Source organism: Hemitrygon akajei, chromosome 11, assembly GCF_048418815.1.
Source record: "Hemitrygon akajei chromosome 11, sHemAka1.3, whole genome shotgun sequence".
In the NCBI taxonomy this organism is placed as follows: domain Eukaryota; kingdom Metazoa; phylum Chordata; class Chondrichthyes; order Myliobatiformes; family Dasyatidae; genus Hemitrygon; species Hemitrygon akajei.
The window spans coordinates 146,747,573-146,771,503 of record NC_133134.1 but is presented as its reverse complement, the minus strand read 5'-3'; the positions used below and the strand labels follow the sequence as shown (position 1 = coordinate 146,771,503).

The following is a 23,931-nucleotide window of genomic DNA, read 5'->3' as shown; positions in this document are numbered from 1 at the left end:
ACGTTCTGAGATAACGCTAACACATCAAAAGTAATCAACACCAAGGTATTTATTAATAAAGATATATTATATCTTCATTTTTCTGTTTGAAAACAATTTCTGTTAAAACTTAACCATAAATGAAAGATGCTTAATTTTTTGTGATTGAACCCTGTCATCAGACAGATATAACTGACCACAGCATTTCTGGCATTATTACATAGGCTGCATGCTTCATTTGGGAAGTTGAAATGAATGTGTCTCATTCATTATCAGAATGATGTCTGAATGGAGGATCTCTCCTCATTGTGAGAGTTTACTGGGGATATGTCGGTCTGCCCATCATTACATCTGAAAACTGGTGGTAGCTTCTTCCTTCTCCATAAAGATACATCCCTTTGCTAACTCGAGCTATCATAAACAGTTTCAAGCCAGTGGCTTGTGCCTGAAGAAGTAAAATCAGAAGCTGACTACTTGCAGAGATGCAAAATTCTCCGTAAGTGTTCACTTGTATGGAGTAGAATAAATTAGCGGCTCATGAGAACAGTATCGTATTTAGTGATGGATTATACAGAAGGGACTGTATAATCCATCAGTTAATTTTGCTGAGAGGCGTGTCAAATAATGAGTTTCTTACATTTACAAACGGCTATTAAATTAATCTGCATCCCCGTCCCATCACATTGAAATGATATATGTGTGAAATAGAGCATTAAAAATTGTTGGAGGAACTCAGCAGGTTGACCAGCATCTGTGGGAAGAAAGGGTCAAAATGCTGACTGTTCTTCTGCCATGCTCTCCCCCCCCCCCCCCCCCACCCCAGATGCCAGTGACCCACTCAGTTCCTCTAGAACATTGCTTGTTGCTCTAGGTTCCAGCATCTACATTCTCTTGTGTCTCTATTTGTACAATAGCTTTATATGACTCTCAAGTGGAATTACATAAGGTGGTTCTTAAATCTTGACCCCTACATGGAGATCCGAAACCTCTGAATGTTCATCAGTTCACATTGTTATTATGTATATTGCTTTATGACTGCTCTTCTTCCTACCAGAAGTCAGTTCAAAGGGCTCAGAAGTTGAATCAATTATTATGTCTGCATGAAGGAACAAAGGCAAGGAGAATGTTATTGCATTCACAGCCCCTTTGTCTTATTTAATAGGGCAATACAGTAAGAGAGATGGGTAACGCATTGCTTTAATGAATGTCAAGCAATGGCTGTGTACCTACAGAGGAAGTGAGAGGTTTACTCATCTCTGTGCTGAACTGAGGCTGTGGCCTGCAACTAATGGGCTTCTAGGCCTGCTGTAGGATTGACTGGCTTCATCGCTGTGAACTTTATTCGCTTATGTTTTATTGTTCATATGATTGGGTTTTTTTTGCACGTTGGGTGTCTGATGATCTTCCTTTTTGGGTTCTATTGGGTTTCTTTGTTTTGTCACTGCCTGTAAGGAGACAAATCTCAAGGTTGTATATAGATGCTGGAAATCTTGAGCGACATGCAGAGAACTCTGGAGGAACTCAGTAGGTCAAGCAGCATCTATTGAGAGGAATCAACAGTCGACGTTTTGGGAAGCCCTTCATTAGGGTACCGATAAAGGGTTTTGGCCTATAATGTGGTCTGTTTATTTCCTTCCATAGATGCTGCCTGACCTGCTGAATCCATCCAACATTTTGTGTGGGTTAATGTAGTTTGTTGGCAAGGTGTGTGAAAATAAACTGATGCTTTTGTATTGCTGGTCAGTGTGTGCAGAAGGGTTTTGAAAAGCATTACTCTATAATGGGTTTTATGCCATGGACCAATACCATTAAGCAAAGGGTCCATGGACCCTACTCTATAAGATGGGTCTTCTCTTGCCCTTTCGGTAACAGTCTCCTCTGTGCCCATCTGTTGATACATGATGGTACAGAACTTTAATTTGTACAAATGAGACAAAGTCCAAATTAGGCTTTAAATCCAGAAACAGGGAATCACTCATACTGCTGGCATTCTTAGTTGTAAAAATCAGAACCAGAAATCATATTTTGCACTAGGCTGAATAGAGCATCAGAAAAGCTTTTATTTCTAAGGATTTTCTTTCTAATAAATTAGTGAATTTATCCTTTGTGTATTATTTGCATATAAAATAAGGACAATTGGTATTGAGCATGTCATAAAACTTTCTAGATATTACTGAAGGAAAAAAATATTTACAAATATTTACAAACCAATGAAACATCACAGTTCTTTACAAACAATGAATTAGCATGCATGAAACTTCATGGCCAACTCAATGTATTTATCACCTACAGCATGTTGATATTGTTGACAAAGCAACAACCTATGACTACTCAATTATAAACCTCAAGAAAATGGTTTGAGCTAGTGGTGAACAATCGTTGTGATTAAGATATCACTGTAGTAATGAGAGGTAGAGCGCATCAGGGTTTGTCCAGATGACAATGAAGGAATTGTGATAACTGTCAACTCAGACGGGCAGGACCCATGGAGGAGAACTTGGAGGAGGTGGTGTTCCCATGTGTCAGTTTGCTTTGTTCTTCTGGACTCAAACTGTGGCTCAGAGGCAGAATCTAGCTCATGGCAGCTTATGATTGCATCATCAAAACATTCTGAATGTTCAAACCATTATAGATAGAGGAAATTCACCACAAATCTACTGCTATTGAACGAATTGACAGGTTCTTCTCAGCAGTAGGTAGGGGTGAAACAGGGTTGGGGAAAATTGCACAGATGATGGGGAGCTGGGTGTCTCAATGGGATTGAGATGCAAGGATTGGGTTGAGAGAATGCTTTCAGGGAAATTTGTTGCATGGTGGTGGAATTGTTCATAGAAACGAGGAAGCTGATCCTGAGGATCTTGGCTGCAAGTGCAGGGTGCGGTGAAGAAATGGATTCTGGCACAAGTACAGTTAACCCTAAACAAACACTGCAAGTACTCCTTAACATCAGCAGTCTCTGTTCATTATCTTGTCACAAGTATGTTAGTATTGGCAACAACTTCAGACTTCAGTTTTTCATGATGACCCAAAAATTGCACTCCAACCTGAAAAGATTGGGCAAATACCTGCTCTAAATTTAGGGAGGTACTGTCAAAGATCCTCATATTGCTTTGCATCTTATTGATGGCACAAACAGCAGCCACAATTCACCAGTGGTAGAAGAAGCAAATGGCTAAGTTTTAAGTTGATTTGCTGCAGGCATGTCCTCAAATTTGGTTTCAATCATTTAAAAAATTCTGCTACCTTTGTCTTTGCAAGTCAGGCAACTTTCAGACAAAAACAAACCCAGTCCCGGAATTGACTCTGCTGATCAATTTACAACTTGTCCATAGCCTAGGGTGAAGTGGAATTCATATCATTTTAATTATCTTTCTTCACAGTTACTCCTTTTCGACTGATACTCATTTCCAATTGGAATCTTATTTCCAGTCCTCTCCGTGAATATCTCATATTTTATTAATGTAGAACAGGATATTATATCAAAATAAATTGTGTGGGGTCAGGATGACTGTAAATTAGTACAATGCTTGTTAATGGCTTAAAGATTGAAATGGACAGGTTGAAAGCTACTTCGCTCGTCCTTCTGAGCCATCTGTAGCTTTACCCCAATTATCTATATCCTCTGAACTTCTGAAAAAGTTCTTAAGCAGAAACTGACACTAAGGATTAAAAGAGTAAACTTTACTTATTAAAAGCATGAGAAAACCAGCAGATGCTGGAAATCCAAAGCAACACACACAAAATGCTGGAAGGACTCAGCAGGTCAGGCAACATCTATGAAAAGGAGTAAACAATTGACTTTTGGGCCAAGACCCATCTTCAGGACTGAAGTCTACTTATTTTCCCTTTTGGCCTGATTGCTGTGTTACACAACAGCCTGTCTGGAATTTGATCCTAGTTATCAGTCTATCTGGGATACTTTTCCAGAAGCATTCTGGAATACTAACATTAAACATTCTGATAAGGAAGTCAAAATGTGGATTCTGAAATTTGGTGCAATCAGCATAATATGCTGCAAGGCAGAGTGGAAAGAGTCTTCTTTTACAACTGGCACACACTACTTTACCTGAGCTGCTAAATGCCAAGATGAAAATCCCATGCTCTTTCAACGAGAGAAAGTTGGAAGGAATTGCTAGGGAGAGACAAGAGCAGCACTTGTGTACAACACCTTTTTGGTTGACATTTTCTGGATAGATCACGAAACCATATATTTCACTTCTTCTATGTCCTTTACATTTGTTTTTCATCTTGGATTTGATACTGGAATTGTTGGAGTCCGCGCTGTTTGGAGATTGTTTGGGTGTTCCAGTGCTCTGCAGTCTCCAAGAGGATTCCAGGAGGTAGAGGTGGAGAGTGCGGGCGGGCAGCAGGACAGGACACCAGCCAATGTTCAACTCTATTTTGCCAAGTAAAGTGAGGAGGGAGATTGAAACATGGAGGTGAATGCGAAAGCTTGGAAATCATTTGGGTGATTCAGTGCTCTGCAGACTCCGAGAGGATTCACGGAGACAGGGGCAGCATGCACAAACTTCATGGCAGGAAGGATGCAGAACGGGGTACAAGCCGATGTTGGACTCCATTTTGTCGGTTAAAGCTTCCACTATTTGCCGATAAAATCAATGAGGGAGATTGAAGCATTGAGGCGAGTGTGAAGTGGGGCAGGGGTCGCCATCTGCCTGTCTGTCGATTGTTTTGCTACAGAGCGGGAAATCTATAGTCCGGGTTTTCTGCAATTTGGATGTGGACTTGAACTACAGACCTTTTTCAGCTTTTTATATTCTGTGTTTTTGCCCTATCTTTCTCGTTTTTTTTGTGCAGGAGGAGGGATTTGGGGATTGAGGTGCCTGTTCTGTTTTTCATTTTTTTTATATGAGAAGAGGGATTTGGGGGGTCGATGTGCGTAATCTGTTATTGTTCATTTTTTTGTGCGGGTGGAGAGATTTAGGGGTGCATGTGCCTGTTCCATTTTGTTCATTTTTTTGAGAGGGAGGAGGGATTTGGGGATTGATATATCTGTTCTGTTTATTTTTTTGTGCGGGACGAGGGATGCCTGTTCCATTATGTTTGTTTTTCTGTGAGGGGAGGGGGGGATGGGGAGGGTTTTGATAATCTTGCTGCCTTTCTTTTCTCTATTGGTTTCATGGCTACCCAGAGAAGAAAATTTCAAGTTGTATACTTTGATAATAAATGAACCTTGGACTTTTGTCAAATACACATTCGTATTTTTTTGCAATAAGAGTAAGACTGTAAGACCATAAGACACAGGAGCAGAGTTAGGTAAATCATCCTATCAAATCTGCTCCATCAATCTATTATAGCTGATTTATTATCCCTCTCCTGCCCTCTCCCCGCAACTTCTGACACCCTCACTAATCAAGAACCTATCAACCTTCACTTTAAATGAACCCAATGACTTGAGCTCCAAAGCATTCTGTGGCAATGAGTTCCACAGATTCACCACTCTCTGTCTCAAGAACTTGCTCCTCATCCCTGTTCTAAATGGACACTCCTCAGTTCTGAGGCTGTGCCTCCTGTGCCACCATAGGAAGGATAGAGTGTGAGATCTTTGAATTACTCATCAGACCATAACAAACAAAAAAGGTTTTTTTATTTTCTAGGATTAAGAATCTCTTTCTATGAAGCACAAAATTACATAATTTAACAACGACAGCCCGCAAAATGCTGATAACAATCCATTCATTGCAAGCTGGTTTGTATATCAAACAGCTTCAAGCCCATGTCTTGTGGCTTTAGCCATGAGAATTGTGAAGCAGAAAATACCATGGGACTAAAGATGAAAGGGGGAAAAATGTCTCTTTCTATCAGTTTTTCTTTGGTCTAATTTCTTTTGGTGGAATGTAATTTCTACAGATTTTATCTCTCACATTCTTCTGAGCACATGGAGGCTTTCATTCTTTATTCTTCATGTCAAAAGCAGTAATTGCTAGTTGTGTTGATGGGGCAATTGACTGGCAGATCAGGACCTCTGTCTGCTGTTGAATTTTCCCTGATTCAGATCCCTTTGTTTGAAGTGTGATGGAAGTCAGGTTGGATCTACAATGGGTAAGCATAATGCTCAGCCCTATCTCTACCCAAAAAGAGAGAATGAAAATTAGTTTTGAAATTGTCATTTACTGTCTGGACCCTTTCCAAAGTTTTTAAGTCAATGATCATGACTGTATTTGTATATATCAGAAAAGAATCAGGTTTAATAACACTGACATATATTGTGAAATTTGTTATTTTGTTGCAGCAGTACAGTACAAATGATTTAAAAACTATAAACTACACTAATAAATATGTATAGCTTTCTTATTGTAAGTTATATATATATTATGCAATTATATGTATTATATATATAATTAAATAATTAGTGCAAAAGAGGGCAAACAAAAGTAGTGAAGCAGTGTAAATGCGTTCATTGTCCATTCAGAAATCTGACAGTGGAGGCGAAGAAGCTGTTCCTAAAACATTGGGTGTGTGTCTTCAGGCTCCTGTACTTCCTCCCTGATGGCACATTGAAAAAAGGGCATGGCCTGTATGTTTGGGGTCCTTAACAGCAAATGCCTCCTTTTTAAGGCACTGTCTTTTGAAAACTCTGGGGAAGCTGGTGCCCATGCCAGAGCTGTCTGAATTTGCAACTTTCTGCAGCTTTTCCTGATATTGTGCAGTGACCCCTCTATAACATGTGATGATGAAACCAGTTAGAAAGCTCTTCACGGTACATCTGTTGAAATTTGTCACAGTCTTTGGTGACATACCAAATTTCCTCAAACTCCTAATGAAAGATAGCCGCTGTTTTGTCTTTGCCATTGCAACAATATGTAGGGCCTACAATAGATCTTCAGAGATGTTGACATCCAAGAACTTGAAACTGCTCACCCTTTCATGATCACTTAAACGCCTTCTTATCAGTTCCAATCTGAATCAGGTTTAATATCATCGGCACAATTTATGAAATTTTGTTAACTTTACTGCAGCAGTACAATGAAATACATGATAAATAAAAAAAGAAACAATTACAGTTAAGTAATTATAGATAAGTTAAAATAAGGAGTGCAAAAGAAACTGAAATAAAGAAGCAGTGAGGTAGTGCTCATGGGTTCAATGTCCATTTAGAAATCGGATGGCAGAGGGGAAGAAGTTGTCCCTGAGTCACTAAGTGTGTACCTTCAGGCTTTTGTACCTCCTTCCCGATGGTAACAGTGAGAAAAGGGCACGTCCTGGGTGGTGGTGTCCTTAATGATGGATGCCACCTTCCTAATGCACTGCTCCTTGAAGATGTCTTAGACACTACGAAGGATAGTCCCATGATGAAGCTGACTAATTTTACAGGTTTCTGAAACTGACTTGTGCAGTAGTCACCCCCAGCCCCCAACCAGATACTGATGCAGCCTTACAAGATATTCTAAAAGTAATATTTTGTTTTATCCACAATAGTGAAACTACACAAGCTGACAATCTGAGTAAGCTTACAGATATCTCTCAGCCTTTGGGTAAAACTGCTTGTATGATAAGGAGGGAAATATCAGCCTAGCCATAAAAAGGTTTAAAATATATATCTAATTTCAGTTCTGTGCATTTTACAGAATTAAAAATATTCCAAATGTGCACATTATACTCTTTGACATTTGGTATTCCTATTTTTAGGTATCTTTCAGAACAAGACTGTACCTACCCCATTAGCTTTGCTGAGTGCTTGAAAGTAAATGCTGTAGCTTTTCACTGAGGAAAGTGGTGGGTTCCAATAGCCATTGTATGTTCTGTTATCTCCAACAGTGAATGGCTGAGTCATTGGAAGGTTCCCAGGCTTCAGCTCCGCAGCAGTATAATGAAGTGAATCAAGTATGGAAGCATTCTTGTAGCTGAGTGGGACAGGAAAGCACTCGATAATACCTGCAGCTCTCCTGGCTTTTTGGAAGTGTTCTTCTTTAACAACCAGTTGATAAGCGCTATGAGAAGATAAAAGAAAAATTCCAATTAAAATACATGAACAGAATTCTTCTTTTAAAGTAATAAACCTTATTTAGTTTTAACCATCTTTGCCAATAATTGGAGAACAGTCAGCTGTTCATATACACAACCAGCAGAACCCTATTTGCATTTCCCTTGTCCTTACCTGCCTAATACTGGCTCCGGGCACAATTCAACTCAAACTTAACACTTAAAATCATGACTGGTCTCAAATCTCTGATATCATTCAAGTTTCTCTGAGGAAGTAGGAAGGGATGGTCAGAGGTGGTGGCACGGTGAGACAGTAGGGATCAAGGATGGGCAGTTGCTACAGAAAGTTGTATAATTAGTCAGTTCCATCTTTGGTATTAGCTGACATCTTTAACGAGCCTCAGAAAGGCAGTGTCCATCATTAGGGACACCCATCACCCAGGACATCCCTTCTGCTCATTGTTACTGTTGGGAAGGAGGTACAGAAGCCTGAAGGCACACACTCAGTGACTCAGGAACAGCTTCTTCCCCTCTGCCATCTGATTCCTAAATGGACATTGAACCCATGAACACTACTTCACTTTTTAAAAATTATTTCTGCTTTCGCACTGTATTTAATGCAACTATTTTATATATTTTACTGGAATTGATTTACATTTATTTTTTCCCTATATTATCATGCATTGCATTGAACTGCTGTCGCATGCTGGTGATATTAAACCTGATTCTGATAGTTGTGATGAGGTTGGCAGTGTTGGCATGGGTTTGTGACTGTGGCAGAGTGAGCTGTTGATGGTGAAGGGTTGGTTATAATGGCAGACCTGCCTATAAAATGCTGTTGTGATTGAGGTAGCAGTAGTGGTAGGTGACTAGGTGGCATACATAGGGAGTAGGTTCCTATAGTTGCCACCTCAGATGCTAAGTGGCAATTCTGGACTAAAATTGAATCATTGAAGGAGGCTTGACAGTTGTGGCAGGGCTTGAATGCTATAACCGCTTACAAAGTGAAAACAAGTGAAATAGCAGAGAATAAAGCTTTGCTTCCAGATGAGCTCAATGCCTTCTATGCTTGTTTTGACTGTCAAAACATGTAGGAACCTTCACAAATACCCACAGCCCCTGATCATCCTGTGATTTCAGTCTCTGAGGCTGACGTGAGAGAATCCTTCAGGAGGGTGAATTTATGGAAAGCTTTTGGCCCAAATGGGGTACCTGGCTGAGTACTGAAGACCTGCACTGATCAACTGACTGGAATATTCATCGATATCTTTAGCCTCTTGCTTAGGCAGTCTGAGGAACCCATCTGCTTCAAGCAGGCTTCGATCATACCAGTGCCTGTGAAGAGCATGGTAAGCTACCTCAATGCTTATCATCCAGTACTACATGCACTGTGATAGACTGCTTTGAGTGTTTGGTGATGAAACATATCAACTCCTGCCTGAAAGTGACTTGGATCTGCTCCAATTCCCTATTGGCACAACTGGCCCACTGCAGATGCTATTTTATCAGCTTTTCACTCAACCCTGGAACATCTGGACAGCAAAGATGCATACATCAGGATGCACTCTATTTATCTATGCTACAGTTCAGCATCAGATACCATCATCCCCTCAAAACTAATCATTAAACTTCAAGACCTTGGCCTCAATACCTCCTTGTGCAATTGGATCCTCAATTTCCTCCATTGCAGATCCCAGTCATTTTGGATTGGCAACAACATCTCCTCCACAATCTCTATCAGCACTGGTGCACCACAAAGCTGTGTGCATAGACCCCTAGTCTACTCACTTTATGCTTATGACTGTGAGGCTAAACATAGCTCCAATGAGATACTTAGGTTTGTTGACAACACCACTGTCATAGGCCAAATCAACAGTGGTGATGAATCGGGGCATCAGTGGTTGAGAGGGTCAGCAAATTTAAATTCCTTGCTGTTATCATTTCAGAGGATCTGTCCCAGGCCCAGCATGTAAGTGCAATTACAAACAAAGAACAGTGGCATCTCTACATCTAAGCTCTAAGGAAATTTGCAAAGATTCAGCATGACAACCCAAACTTTGACAAACGTCTATAGATATGTGGTGGAACATATATTGATTGGTTGCACCAAAGCCTGGTATGGAAACAAAGGCATCTTGAAATGGAAAATCCTATGAAAAGTAGAAGATATGGCACAGTCCATCATGGGTAAAGCCCTCCCCACCTTTGAGTATATCTATACGAAATGCTGCTCCAGGAAAGCAGCATCCATCATCAGTGGCCCCCACCACCCAAGTCATGCCCTCTTCCCACTGCTGCCATCAGGAAGAAAGTACAGGAGCATCAGGATCCAAACTTCCAGGTTCAGGAACAGTTGTTACCCTTCAGCCATTAGGCTTTTGAACAAGTGGGGATAAACTAACTCAACATCACTTGGCTCATCACTGAACTGTTCCCACAACCTATTGACTCGCTTTCAAGAACTCCATCTCATGTTCTCAATATTTATTGTTTAGTTATTTATTATTATTATTATTTCCTTTTTCTCCTTTTGTATTTGCACAGTTTGTTGTCATTTGCACACTGGTTGTTTATCTATCCTGTTGGATGTGGTCTTTCATTGATTCTCTTATGCTTCTTGTGTATGTGATGCACCATCAATAACTCTCGGAGACGTGAGTTAAGGTAGGCTTTTATTGGCTGGAAGAAAGCACCATCAGCAGCAAGAGACCACCACACAACATCCTGGAGACTGAGGGAGGAGCAGTGCCTCCAATCGCCTTTATACCGGGGTCTGTGGGAGGAGCCACAGGAGCAGTCAGCAGAGGGGGGGGGGGGGGTGTGTCCAGACAGGTATATGTAGTTCACCACAGTATGTCCACAAGAAAATGAATCTCAGAGTTACAGAGGGCAACATGTATGTACTTTGATAATAAATTGACTTTGAACTAGGGGTAAGTGGTAGTTGTGGTGGGATAAAGTATGGGGGGGGGGGATGTGGTTAGGTATGGTTGTTAGGTCCAAGTGGTGGCGGTGGGTGGCATTAGATGGTGCAGCAGGGTTGGTAATGGGGAGGAGGTGGTTATGGTTGGTGGATTAGGTGGTGTTAGCGGGAGAACAGCTGGTTGCTCAGTGATGGTGAGTGATAGGTGGCGGAATTGCTGGCCCTGATCATGCTTACCGCAATGGTGCTGGGTTGCTGTGCAAAAAGATACCATTGTTGGAAGAGAGAGGCAAAAATCAAAAAAGTGGAGGTCTATATTTCCTCAAAAGACCTAAAGAAACTCTTCCCATTCCTCAAATATTCTACAGCCTAGTTTTAGAAAACAGTATATCTTGGCTTCTGCTACAGCTGCCTCTGGGCAAGTGTTTCTGATAGACAAGCTATGTGAAAGTGCCATCAAAGTAATTGAGATTTCCAACAAGAAGAAGGGCCTGCCTGCTAGGGATGGATGGTGGCCATTGTGTGCCTAATCAAGTACCTTTGTCATTTTTAAATTCCACCTTTCTCAGGTTTACTCTTGGCAATTCATAAACTTTCCATTTTAAACCAAAACTTGACCTTTTTTGCTGTTGACAATTTTCACATGAAGCTTTCATTTTTCAGGGAATGGAACACTTTTATTTAGTAAAGCAGCACAGATCATGGAATAATATGATGGAACTGTTAAAACCATGGAAAGAAGCATGGGGCAGAAGAATAAGATGACACACAGTTTTAGTAGTCATCACAAGACTAATGGAGTTAGGTTAAAATAAAGGCCAAAAGAAACATTCTTAAAGAGGCATCTATGAATTAGAATTGCGGCATTTGTACCTTTTTCATGTATAAACTGTGCATTAAAAAGTAACTTTTAATTGTATTGAAGTGTTTGTTCCCACCTCCATGAAGTTGGACTGGCAATTCATGTTTTAATTCACATCAGACTGAGTGTCATTTCTCCATCACATTTTATACATGAAATAGTATTATCAATATGTGTAATGCTCATTCAACAAAAATTAAACAAGGAACAAATTGTGCAGTAAGTTAGAATTATGCATGACCCTAAATCCCATAATTGTTTTTAGATGAAAGTAATCCTCCTAGTCATTTTAATTAATTGACGTATATTTGCTAGGAGCAATGAACATACATTGAAACTTCAGTGTACTGATCTCATCAGTGCAAGAACATTCGATCTGGTCATTTTGATTAGATATTCTGGGGCTACCCTCAGCATACCTGTGATTGGCCTGCTTCATGTCTCAGGTGGTGTTCAATACATCATTATGACCAAAGGAAAAATGGCTGGGGTCACTTAGAACTTTAGTGCAAGGGTGTTTATTGGGTGCGGCAAAAATCAAACTTACAAAAATAATGAAAAGAACACTGCCAATATTTACAAAAAGATTTCTACCAGAAAAACACAATTGCTCTTTAAACACAGGAACGTGTCCCTTACTGGAAATCCTGTATTAGCTCCATACTAGCTTGGTCCAGTGTGAACTCCTATCTCTCTTTCCTACTGAAAGTGAAGGGCCCCATTTTATTAGGCACCAGTTCATACCATCTTTAATTACTCACAAAGTTAACTTAAGACTACGCCTGCATTAGAATATGATGAACCCCACAATGTAGTGACAACCGTATTACAAAATAAACAGAAGTACCTACCTTAAACACAGTATACAAACAACATATACACATTTACACGTCCACATTACAAAAGAAATGGAATAAAGCCAACCCAGGTGCATCAGCTTGCTTTAGGACCCATCATACTAGGGAAGACCCTGAAGTGCGTACATTCAGTGAATGACAAGGCAATGCTTTGTCTGTGTGTAAGGAGTGTGTTTACTAAGTGCTCTCTGTCACAGATGGGTTATCCTCAGGGTACCTCACATTTCCTCACCACCCTCTCTTCCTCTTCCTCAAAAACCTCTGTCCCCCACACACTCCACTCATCCCCTCCCCACCTTTCGAAGGCTGCCATCGGAGAGAGTGCGGACCTGTTTCCTCAACTGCAGCATGCTGAGCAAAGGTCCGCTGTCTGTGAATAACAGGTGGCACTTCACTTCGTCTCAAAGGGAGAAAACACTGTCGTGCCCTCTTAAAGGATAGATTCACTTTAGGATACTTCAGGTGACTGATGATTTGGCAATGGTGCTGCATGCAAAGCATGCTTCATGCACCAAGCAACAGTGGACGAGCATCTCCAAACTTTGGTGCTTTGGGAATCTCTTTCCCACAAACTTTAAATAACCTGAGGATAATGCTGATGTGATGACTTCTGTCGAAAGGTAGGCTGGAGGAGAGATTTGGAATAAGAAACTTATAATACTTAACCAATTAAAAGGTCAATTGTGTTCTAAAAACTTTTAATTGGGGCATATATTTTTTAAATTTTTGCTTGAATGAGTCAGGATTTAATCCTGTTGAAAAGTTGAACTTGTGCAGTCTTTTTGGCAAAGATACTCTCAAAGTTTTGATGGGTAGGAATCACAGGCTTTTGACTGAGGAATGAGGAAATAATTGCAACATATTTCCAAGCCTGGGTAGGGAAGTTAGAGGTGGTGGGTGACATTCCCACACAACCACTGAATAGGCTGCAAGCATTCAATCCAACTATTGCTCTATCTAATTGCTTCCCATAACTCTCAGTTAATGCAAACATTAACCACATCTCACTAATCACCTCATCTAAAAGTAACTGAATATAATATTGGATCATTTAGAAGTTAATTTTACTTCAATGGGACAACTTTAATCTGAAAAGATGAGCAACAAAGCAGACTTTAGGTAATGAAAAGATGGAAGAGTAAAGCCAAAATAAATTTTTATTTGCAACTATACATGGAGTGTCGCAGATGTTCCAGCTGGGAAAGTAAGACGCTGAGCAAGCATTGACTAGGTTACTCAATTTTTCTGAGATCATAAAATATAAATTTAAATGATTTGATTTGAAATGAATTTAAATCAAAGTTCTGAATGGGACATTAGTCTGAAATCTAATCACTGAGATTCAGCTTATTCATAATAAAAATATTACGCATTGCAGAGAGAGTTTTTAAAGTGCTATCTTAGATTTGTACTTTCAGTGATGTGATGCTGACATAATTCTGGCCTCATAATTGCAAAACTTCTATTGCTGCTTCTAAATGGAAGGCAAAAAATATTTTTATTCTCTGAGCTTACAGCTTAATGTTTACCATAGTGAATAAACAGTAAGCCCAAAAATACACAAATGTTGCTTTGAGAAGATCAAGTATCAAGAAAAAAATTGATGTAACGGAAAAGTGAATAGGTAGCATATTAATGTATACAAGAAACTCAATTTAAGATAATAGTCTAAGCTGCACTGCGATACACTAAATGATCTGCAAGTATATTACCTTCTGAACTGTTGATATTGGTACAGAGTCCTAATGTCACATCAAGGTGGCTTGAAAATATATACTGGTAAGAAACATGCACAGCTCACACCCTCTATTTCTTGTTCCATTAATTTGTGACTAATGGTGAAGCCACGGCACTCACTGCTGACCTCAGAGGAATCTCCCTGCTCCTCTGTTGATCTCAGTGGCAAGAACGTTCCAATGCCATCTACATGGAAGCAGTCTGAAATGTTTACTTGGGAATCAGAGTGTTAGGTTAGATGATGGAGCAGTTGGTGTAAAGGTAGGTGCAACTTGCAGAGAGACTGTGAGGAAGGATACGGCATAAATGCAGTAAATTGGATGGATTGAAAAGCGCTTACCTTAATGTGACAAGTGTTAAGAACAAGAGTGATGAATTTAGAGCATGAATCATAACATGGAATTACAATGTTGTGGCTCCTACCTAGATTTGCCTGAGAGGATTGTTCCGGGGTTGGGGGGGTGGGGGGAGGTTAGATGTTTCAAAAAGGATAGGAGGAGATGTAAAAGGATTGGGGTGGGGCATGGGTGGGGAATTAGCATTGATAATCAGGGATTATATCACAAATGCAGAAAGGGAGGATGGTGTCATGAGATTGTCTACTGAGTCATTTTGAGTGGAAGTCAGAAACAGGAAGGAAGTATTAGGGTGGGTATTAGAGTATTAGTGAGTATTAGAGTATTAACTTATCAGGGTATTCTATATTTATTTATCTATTTAATTTCTTATGTTCAGGGAGTAACAATATTTCTGTTGCACCTCTGTCGTAATGTACAAGCAATAAATAGGGGAAATGTGGGAGGATATTGCCCAAACGCTTTGGATTTTGGAAAGGTTATGTAAGATAGGGTTTTTCTCTTTGAAATGAAGGAGGATGAGAGACAATTTGATAGAGGTTATAAGATGATAAGAGGCATAGATAAAGTGGACAGCCAGTGCCTTTCTCCCCAGGGCGGCAATGGCCATTACCAGAGATCATCTGTTTAAGGTGAGTGGAGGTAAGTTTAGGGGAGATGTCAGAGGTAAGTTTTTTTACACAGAGAATAGTTTGTACCTGGAATGCACTGCCTGCATTTGCAATAGAGGCTGATGCAATAAGAGACTCTTAAATAGGCAGATGGGTGCAAGAAAAATGGATAGTTGTGAAGTGTGTAGGAGTGAAGGGTTAACTTGATCATGGAATAGCTTTAGATGGGTTGGCATAACAGTGTGCTGTGCTGTTCCGTTCTATATTAAATGTTTAGCATCAATCATAATGTCATCAAGTTGGCTGAGCAGTCAGTCATTTTAAAGTATTCTCATCCAAACACAGTAAGAAGAAAAATATGTAATTTTGAATTGTTTTAAAGAACCATGCAGAGTGCTAAATAAAGATTTGATCATATTCACGTGATTGGCTTAGAATCAAAGTGATTATATGACTTTAAGAAAAGTTACAATTCCCCATATTTTGATTAATTATGATGGATTTACAAGCAGTTAATTTTTAAGGGCCATACGGTTTGCTAAGCAATAATTATAGCAGTAATTATACATCATTAAAATCTTACCTCGACTTCAGGCAATAAAGCATGAGGTTTTCATGGCATTTTACGATTACAATAAATTCACATCAGTGCAAGTAATTTCCCTGGTTGCCTTGGAGAAGGAGATAAACAATGCAGGCAATCCAACAATGACTGACAGCAGTCCCGACTTTCTGGGAGCGGCAGGCTTTTGCAATTGCTGACCTATCCCCACTGGGTGCACCCTTTCTGGAAACACCTTCCAGCAGGAACTTGGTTCAGGAAGCTAGCTAAACAGCAAGGTTCTGGAAATTGCAAAGCCTTTCAGTAGCAAATCCTAATCTCAACCCACGGGAAATTTTTTGACAGTAGTATGTCAAGTCCCCAGACTTGACAACCTACTGCAAAACATGAATAATTGTAAATGTCTCTGAAAGTTACAAATTCTCCAAAACTGCTAAACTGAATCATACTACTAAAAAAACAAAATGACTGTATAGAAGTGAAACCCTAAAAGAAACTAAAATTAATGAAATGTATTTGTTAACTCAATTATTTCAAAGTTAGTTGTCTAGAAACTACCAACTTCCTTGCAGATTATTCATTGTATTGCAAATAATTGAGTTGTTGAACACACAACACATCCAACCTATAAACTTAGGAAAGTCTGCAAATGTTGGAAATCCAAAGCAACACCCACAAAATGCTGGAGGAACTCAGCAGGTTAGGCAGCACCTTTGCAAATGAATAGATAGCCAACATTTCCGGAGGTTCACAAAGGTAATTTCACCAGCATAATTGTTGAGAAAATGTATTGTTTGCCATCAGACATAATGTGAGGTGCAATAGTGAAGAATCAGAGCAAGCAAACTTTGGACATCCTCATTTACACTCTATTGAGTGAGAGTCCCCAAAGTTCTTGCAGTTACAATGAGAAATGTCAGAAAGTCCATGGAAACATCGAAGTTGTTGACAGGTAATGATGACAAAACTGATTGTTTCACACTCGTTACTTTTGCATTACAAGGAATATTGCATTTAGATTATAAGGGCTAAAAGCAGGAATCAATTTCTTTTTTTGATAGCATGAGCATTTTATTCCCACTTGCACTTGTGACTGCAATACGAGTAATGGTGCTTCCACAATCAGTATTTTTCTCCGAATGATAAGAGATACTTTTAAATTAGACCCCAGGGGAGTTAATATTTTGATATTGCTTTTCTAAATTCAAACATGGGATTGCATAATTTGTCTGTATTGTGAAATGTTGAGTGACTATAACATTCTTCAAATTCTAATGGTCAGCAATAAAATCTGTATCATATTAGACATTAATCTATGATTATAGCAACATTCATTTCCATCATGAAAAATAGGAATGCAATTTTGCATGACCAGGAAATTTGTAGGCATAAAGAAATTACAGGTCTATATACTGTAAAGCCTAACCTGTGTTTTCCACAACCAATAATGGAATTTTTTTTCAGTACCTTGTAAAAGTATTCAGCCCCAACCCTTTGTTCACACAAATGAGTATTACAACCAGAGATTTTGATCAGTTTAACTAAGAAATTTAATTTGTGAATTAGATGCTCCTTTTTACACAACAGAGCCCAAAAAACAGGGACGGTTGTAAAGCATAAGAAAGTAAAAATTCAAAAACTGAAATGTCAGCAGTTCAAAAGTATTCATAACTCTTTTGCTTAGTATTCAGTTGAACCACCTCTCACAGACAGTACAGCCAGCAGTCATTTTGGGTAAGTCACTATTAGTTTTGCACAATGTGATGGAGCAAGATTTGCCCATTCCTCCTTGCAAAATTGCTCAAGCTGTGCAAGGTTATTTGGGGAACAGCAGTGGGCAGAGATCTAGAAGTCTTGCCAAAGACCTTTTATTTGGGTTAAGGTCATGACTCTTGACTGGGCCACTCAGGAACATCAACTGTCTTCATTTGAAGACACTCCATAGTTTCTCTAGCAGTGTGCTTTGGGTTGTGGTCCTGCTGAAAGATGGTTTTCCTCCCCAGTTTAAGTTTTCTAGCAGAGGCTTGCAAGTTTTTATTGAGGATCTGTCTGTATTTAGCAGCATTCATCTTCCCATCAATCCCGACCAGACTTCCAGTCCCTACTGCTGAAAAGTATCCCCACAGCATGATGCTACCTCTGCCATACTTTACAGCAGGGATGATGTTACCTGGCTGATGCACAGTAATGGATTTATTCTATATGTAGCACTAAAAATAAACATATCATTGCCTGAAAAGACTTTGCAAGCTCTCACTTAGAAAATACTATAAAGATGTGGAAGAAGGTCTTGTGGAACATTTGACTTCAACACCAAGTGGTACATGTGGCATAAATCTAATACTGTGCATCAGCCAGGTAACACCATCTCCACTGTAAAGTGTGGTGGAGGTAGCATCATGCTATGGGGATGCTTTTCAGCAGCAGGGACTGGAAACCTGGTCAGGATTGATGGGAAGATGAATGCTGCGAAAACCAGATAAAAACCGGCTAGCCTCTGCCAGAAAGCTTAAGCTGGGAAAAAAGTTAATCTTTCAGCAGAACAACAGCCCAAAGCACACTGCCCAGAACAACCATGGAGTGGCTTCAGGTGAAGAAGTTTGAGCACTTGAGTAGCACAGTCAGAGTCCTGACCTTAACCCAATCGAAGTACTCAGACAAGATTTCAAAATTGCTGTCCACTGCTGCTCCCCAGATAATTTGGCATAGATTGAGCAACTTTGGAAGGAGGTATGGACAAATCTTGCTTCATCATGTAGTGCAAAGCTAATAGAGACTTACCTAAAGAGACTACTGGCTGTAATAGCTGCGAGAGGTGGTTAAACTAAATACTGAGCACAGGGGAATAAATACTTTAAAATTACTAACATTTCAGTTCTTGAATTTTTAGTTTTTCATGCTTTATAATTTTCCCTGGTTTCTGGACTCAACTGGGAAAAATGGAGCATGTGATTCACAAAATAAATATTCTCAGTTAAATTGATCAACATCTCAAGTTGTGATACTGATGCACCATCAATAACTCTCGGAGACGTGAGTTAAGGTAGGCTTTTATTGGCGGGAAGAAAGCACAAGCAGGAAGCGACCACCACACAACAACCTGGAGACTGAGGAAGGGGCTGTGCCTCCAATTGCCTTTATACCGGGGTCTGTGGGAGGAGCCACAGGAGCAGTCAGCGGGGGGGGGGGGGGCGGGGGCGTGTCCAGACAGGTATATGTAGTTCACCACAGATACCCTACAACTATTCAGCTCCTGAACTGCTGTAGGTAACTTCATTTACCACACCTCTGAACTGATCCCATCGCCTACAGATTCACTTTGAAGGTTTTAACAACTCATGAGTCTACAACTCGTCTTCTCAGTATTATTTATTTTTTAATTTATGCAATTTATCTTCTTTTGCACGTTGGTTCCTTTTCTGTCAATGTTTATGTATAGTTTTTCATAAACTTGATTGCATTTCCTAATTTTTCTGTAAATACCTGCAGGAAAATGAATCTCAAGCTAGAACATGCTGACATATACATCCTTTGGAAATAAATATACTTTGACTTTGAAATTAAGTGGATCATGAAAAAAAAAAGAGTGAATCCAACGGGGAGCTAGTCAGCTGACTTCTTGTAATGTGCTTGCCATTTCTTGGAAATGATAGGGAATTTGTCCAAGACAAGATATTCATTTGGTACCAACACCATAAAATAAAAGAAATTTATGTTGCAAAATGAAGTCATAAAACACATTGTGTCCGTAATAACCCATCTAGCCTATTTCCTTTCTGCATTTCTGATCCATAGATTTGCAGTTTATGACATATCAACCGCTCTACATTTTAAACATTTTGAATGTTTTTGCCTTTATTACTCATTAAACAATGAGTTACAGACTCCCACACAACTTCCCTCTAATTCATCTGCCAATTACTTTAATTTTATGTTCTGTTCTTATTGACCTCCATGCTAAGGTTCATCGGTCCTTCCTAGTCATTTAGTCGAGACCTCTTATAAATGTATGCATCATAAATAAATCTCCCTCCGGGCAGTGGTTTCAAAGAAGACAAATCCAGCCAGACTAATCTTTTCTCATCACAATAGCACTCCAGCCCTTACAGCCTCACTATAAATTTTCTTTATGCCTTCATCAGTGTTACTATGACCAGAAACGATACAGTGTTTTACCTATGGTCTAACTGGAAGATAAGAAACTAGCAACTGGAGTAGGCCGCTTGCCTTCACAAGCCTGCTTAGCATTCAATATGGTGACTGGCTGATCTGCCCCAGATATCATTAACTCTTTTCTCTTATTCATCAACTCCATAGTCTTTCAAAAAGTTATTTTAAAATATCCTCTATGGTCTAGCCTCCACACCACAGGGGATGCCAAGGATTCGTCATTGTCTGTAAAATGATATTCTTGCATACCTCTAGTATTTTGTACATTCAAATAAGACATCTCTGCTCTTATGTTTCTATTTTTCTTGGCCAAAAAAGCGAATTCTTTGTATTCCTTCTTAAACATCTGATGTATCTTCTCAGCTGCCCTCTGGAAATCTTTTCGCTGAAATCATCTCAGCATTTTATTATTTATTCTGGGTTCTGTTCTTTTCTTTGCTCATCCCAGATGCATTAATCCTCATATCTCCAAACTGAATTTAATTTGTCACTTTTCTTCTCATCTGATTAGTCCATTGATATCTTCCAGCCATTGTCTTTTTTGCTTCCCATCAATCATGTGGTCGATGGTGGTATTAATGCAAAATCAGCTGAGGGAGATTTATTATGAATGCTGAAGAAATACTCAATTCCAGCTTCAGTTACTGCAACATTTTGATCCAAAGACATGATATTTTTCTCCATTTAGTGTATCTTGATGTGTTAAAAATCTCAAATTCAGGATTAAATATAATTCCAAAGAAATGGAAGTTATCTAGTTATCATAATGGTTGTTTATCCCTGTCATCACTGGGCCTTAACTGATATTATTGATGTTTGATTTGCTGAATTAGTATTGCATTTTTCAAAATGTCCTTCCTAATTACCTCACACCTATTTAATTCAAGCTGGTTTTTTGAACAGTCTGCAGACTATTCGTTGTAACTATATGGCTTCCGCTGTCATTATCAGTATAACAGACACCAGTTCTATAAGAAGTGCCTTCTTTCATTTTCATAGCAGTGCTGTCTTGATTCTTAGCATTCTATTTATCACTAATAGAATAATTAGTAATAAGTCTTAAAACCTATGAGCCTCAAGCCAGTCTCTCCTGCTAATTGACTGTGCCGGCCCTTTTGCACATACATCAGAATTTATTGGCCATGACTAAATTAAATTTCCCAGTTCCATTAAAAATGACTATCCATTTATATTCTACAATGAAGATAAATTCCACAAACAGGAAAGTGAATATATTGGTATTCTACTTTCTCTGAGTGTTTCAGTCTCCTGGTCTTGTGCTTTGAACGAAAATGAGTTATAAATCTTGTCCTGTATCACAGAGTTTGATTCTGATTCTATTAAAAATCAGGTCAGTTAATCAACTGAAGTTCCAGAAAATATTGGCAGAACAGCACTTGGGGAAGAAAATAAGATGGGCATTATAAGAAGCATAATTTCCAAGACCAGAGGACACAGCCTCAGAATAGAGGGGTGTCCATTTAGAATGGAGATGAGGAGAAATTTCTCTAGCCAGAGAGTGGTGAATCTGTGGACTTTGTTGTCTCAAGCGGCTGTGGAGGCCAAGCCATTGGGTATATTTAAAGCAGAGGTTGATAGATTCATAAAGAGGTTGACAGAGGCATAAAGGGATATGGAAAGAAAGCAAGAGATTGGGTTGAGAGGGAAAATGAATCAGATATGATGAAATGGTGGAGAAACTCAAAGGGTCAAAAGGCCTAGTTCTGCTCCCATATCTTATAGTCTAAAAAGCATTGGATCAGAACTTTATAATAGTGGATAGTGAAGGTGGCTTGTCTTCATCAACAACAACAAACTGTATTTACATGGTGCCTTCAGTTCAGAAGGATATCCTAAAATACTTTGAAATTAATTAAGAGGAACCGCATGCTAAGCCAAGAAGGGTAGGGGAGCCATGAGATATTTGTTAGAGAGGTATTGGAGGAGCAAAGGACTGTTTTGATTGAGCTAAATCTCAGAAAGTGTGGTTATGAGAAATCAGCAAGGGGAGCATGATTAATTGTAGAGTCATTTACCATCCAGCTGACAAGCAGGCAGGCAGCAACAAACAAGACTTGAGACACACCTCAGCCAGCGTTTCATGTACAAGTCCTGCCAATATCACCTTTGTGCAGCCTGTGCACAAGTGAACAGCTCACCCAGCTGCAGGCTCCACCATATAATGAAACTCCGTCCCACTTTCCAGCAGCTTTTCAATCAGGATCAGAAAGTGTTTCATGTGTCTGGGGCTGGCAGGCCAGCCACTCTGTTAACTATGGTGGCTCCTTTGAGATGAAGCTGTGACTGTGCCCATTATAAATGATGTTTTTGGTGATGAATCGACTGCAGTAGAGGAGAGGACAATAGCTGTTACACAAATGGAAATTGCTCAAAATTGAGCATGGCTTGAAGCTGCGTAGCTGACCAGGGAAGAAGCAGAGTTAATGAGAAAGTAGATGGCTGGAACTGTAGGATCTCAGATTTCAGATCCAGATTTACTTCTCACTTGTGCATCAAAACCTACAAATGTGGGCATGCATTCCATGCCATCATAGCACGCCCACGGTGCGCGGCAGAACAAGACAGCCCATACCAAGTAATAAAGCAATAACAGTGCACAAGCCCCACTACTCCCTCCTTCCTACCCACGCATGCATATACAGAGTTCTCTAAGCCCAGGGCAGGCCAGCCTTTGGCCTCCAGTGGACTCATGGACTCACAGACTTGGGACTCCAGCCATTGGGACTCAACTTTTGGACCTCTGATTGATCTTCAGGCTTAAATCTGGACACTCAATTGAACATCAGGCTCTGATCTGGACTTCCAATCGACATTTGGGGTTTGATCTTCAGTATCAACCCAGGAGTCACACATGATGATAAATGAGGACCCTGCTGAGAGCTGTAATTCCAGGCCAGGATCTCCAGACTTACTAATGACCCTGAACTTCCTCAACAATTCGCCGACCTGACATCTGACCATGTCCATGTCCACGTCCACATTCGCGCCTTTGAATCCAGAGCGGAAGCTTAGATTCCAACTTGTCCTCTAAATTCCCTACATCCCTGTGCTTAAACCTTAACAGAATCCTAACTCCCCGACCTGTTCCCAGAACCTAAAAAAAAAATCATGTCTGAGCCATGACCTCAACAGAAACCACAGTTTGGCACTGTGCTATCTTCTCTGCCTATCTACATTTACAGTGGGCTGGTGCTTGAAAGACCATTGGCTGTAGGAAATTACAGATGGTGATATTTAGTAAAGGATACAGAACTAGAATTCCAAATTATGTGGAAAAATATTTTTTTTAAATTCAGGTACAGCACAGAATAGATCTTTCCAGTCCATTGAGCCACGCCACCCACTAATACCTGATTTAACCCGAGCCTAATCACAGGACGATTTACAATGACCAATTAACCTACCAACTGGTACATCTTTGGATTGCCGGATGAAATGGAGCACCCGGAGGATAATTACATGGTCACAGGGAAAACGTACAAACTCCTTACAGGCAGCGGTGGGAATTGAACCCCAGTCACCCGTACTGAAAATCATTGTGAGGTTCATGTTATGTGTAAGTGATCTGGATGATGGAATCGATGGCTTTGTGGCCAAGATTGTGGATAACACAAAGATAGCAGGAGGGCAGATTGTGTTGAGAAACTGATAGGTCTGTAGAAAGACTTGGACAAATTAGAAGAATGGACAAAAAAGTGACAGATAGAGTACATGTAGGGAAGTGAACAGTCATGCACTTTGATAGAAGGAGTACAGGTGTCAACTATTTTCTAAATGAGCAGCAAATTCAGAAATCAGAGGTACAAAGGGGCTTGGGAGTCTCGTGCAGGACTCCCTAATGTTGATAGTGAGGATGGTAAATGTAGTGCTAGCATTCACTTTGGGAGGAGTGGAATATAAAAGCAAAGC

General features: G+C 39.8%; 1 protein-coding gene across 5 annotated transcripts in view; it reads right to left on the bottom strand.

The window, feature by feature from the left end:
* ptprt (protein tyrosine phosphatase receptor type T) overlaps positions 1-23,931 on the bottom strand; it is a 1,512,449-nt gene that overhangs the window by 342,857 nt on the left and 1,145,661 nt on the right. For all 5 annotated transcript variants that reach the window (XM_073061878.1, XM_073061879.1, XM_073061880.1 and 2 more), the window contains exon 12: positions 7,658-7,931. In XM_073061878.1, the coding sequence (XP_072917979.1) occupies positions 7,658-7,931 (274 nt within the window). The remainder of the gene's footprint in view (positions 1-7,657; positions 7,932-23,931) is intronic.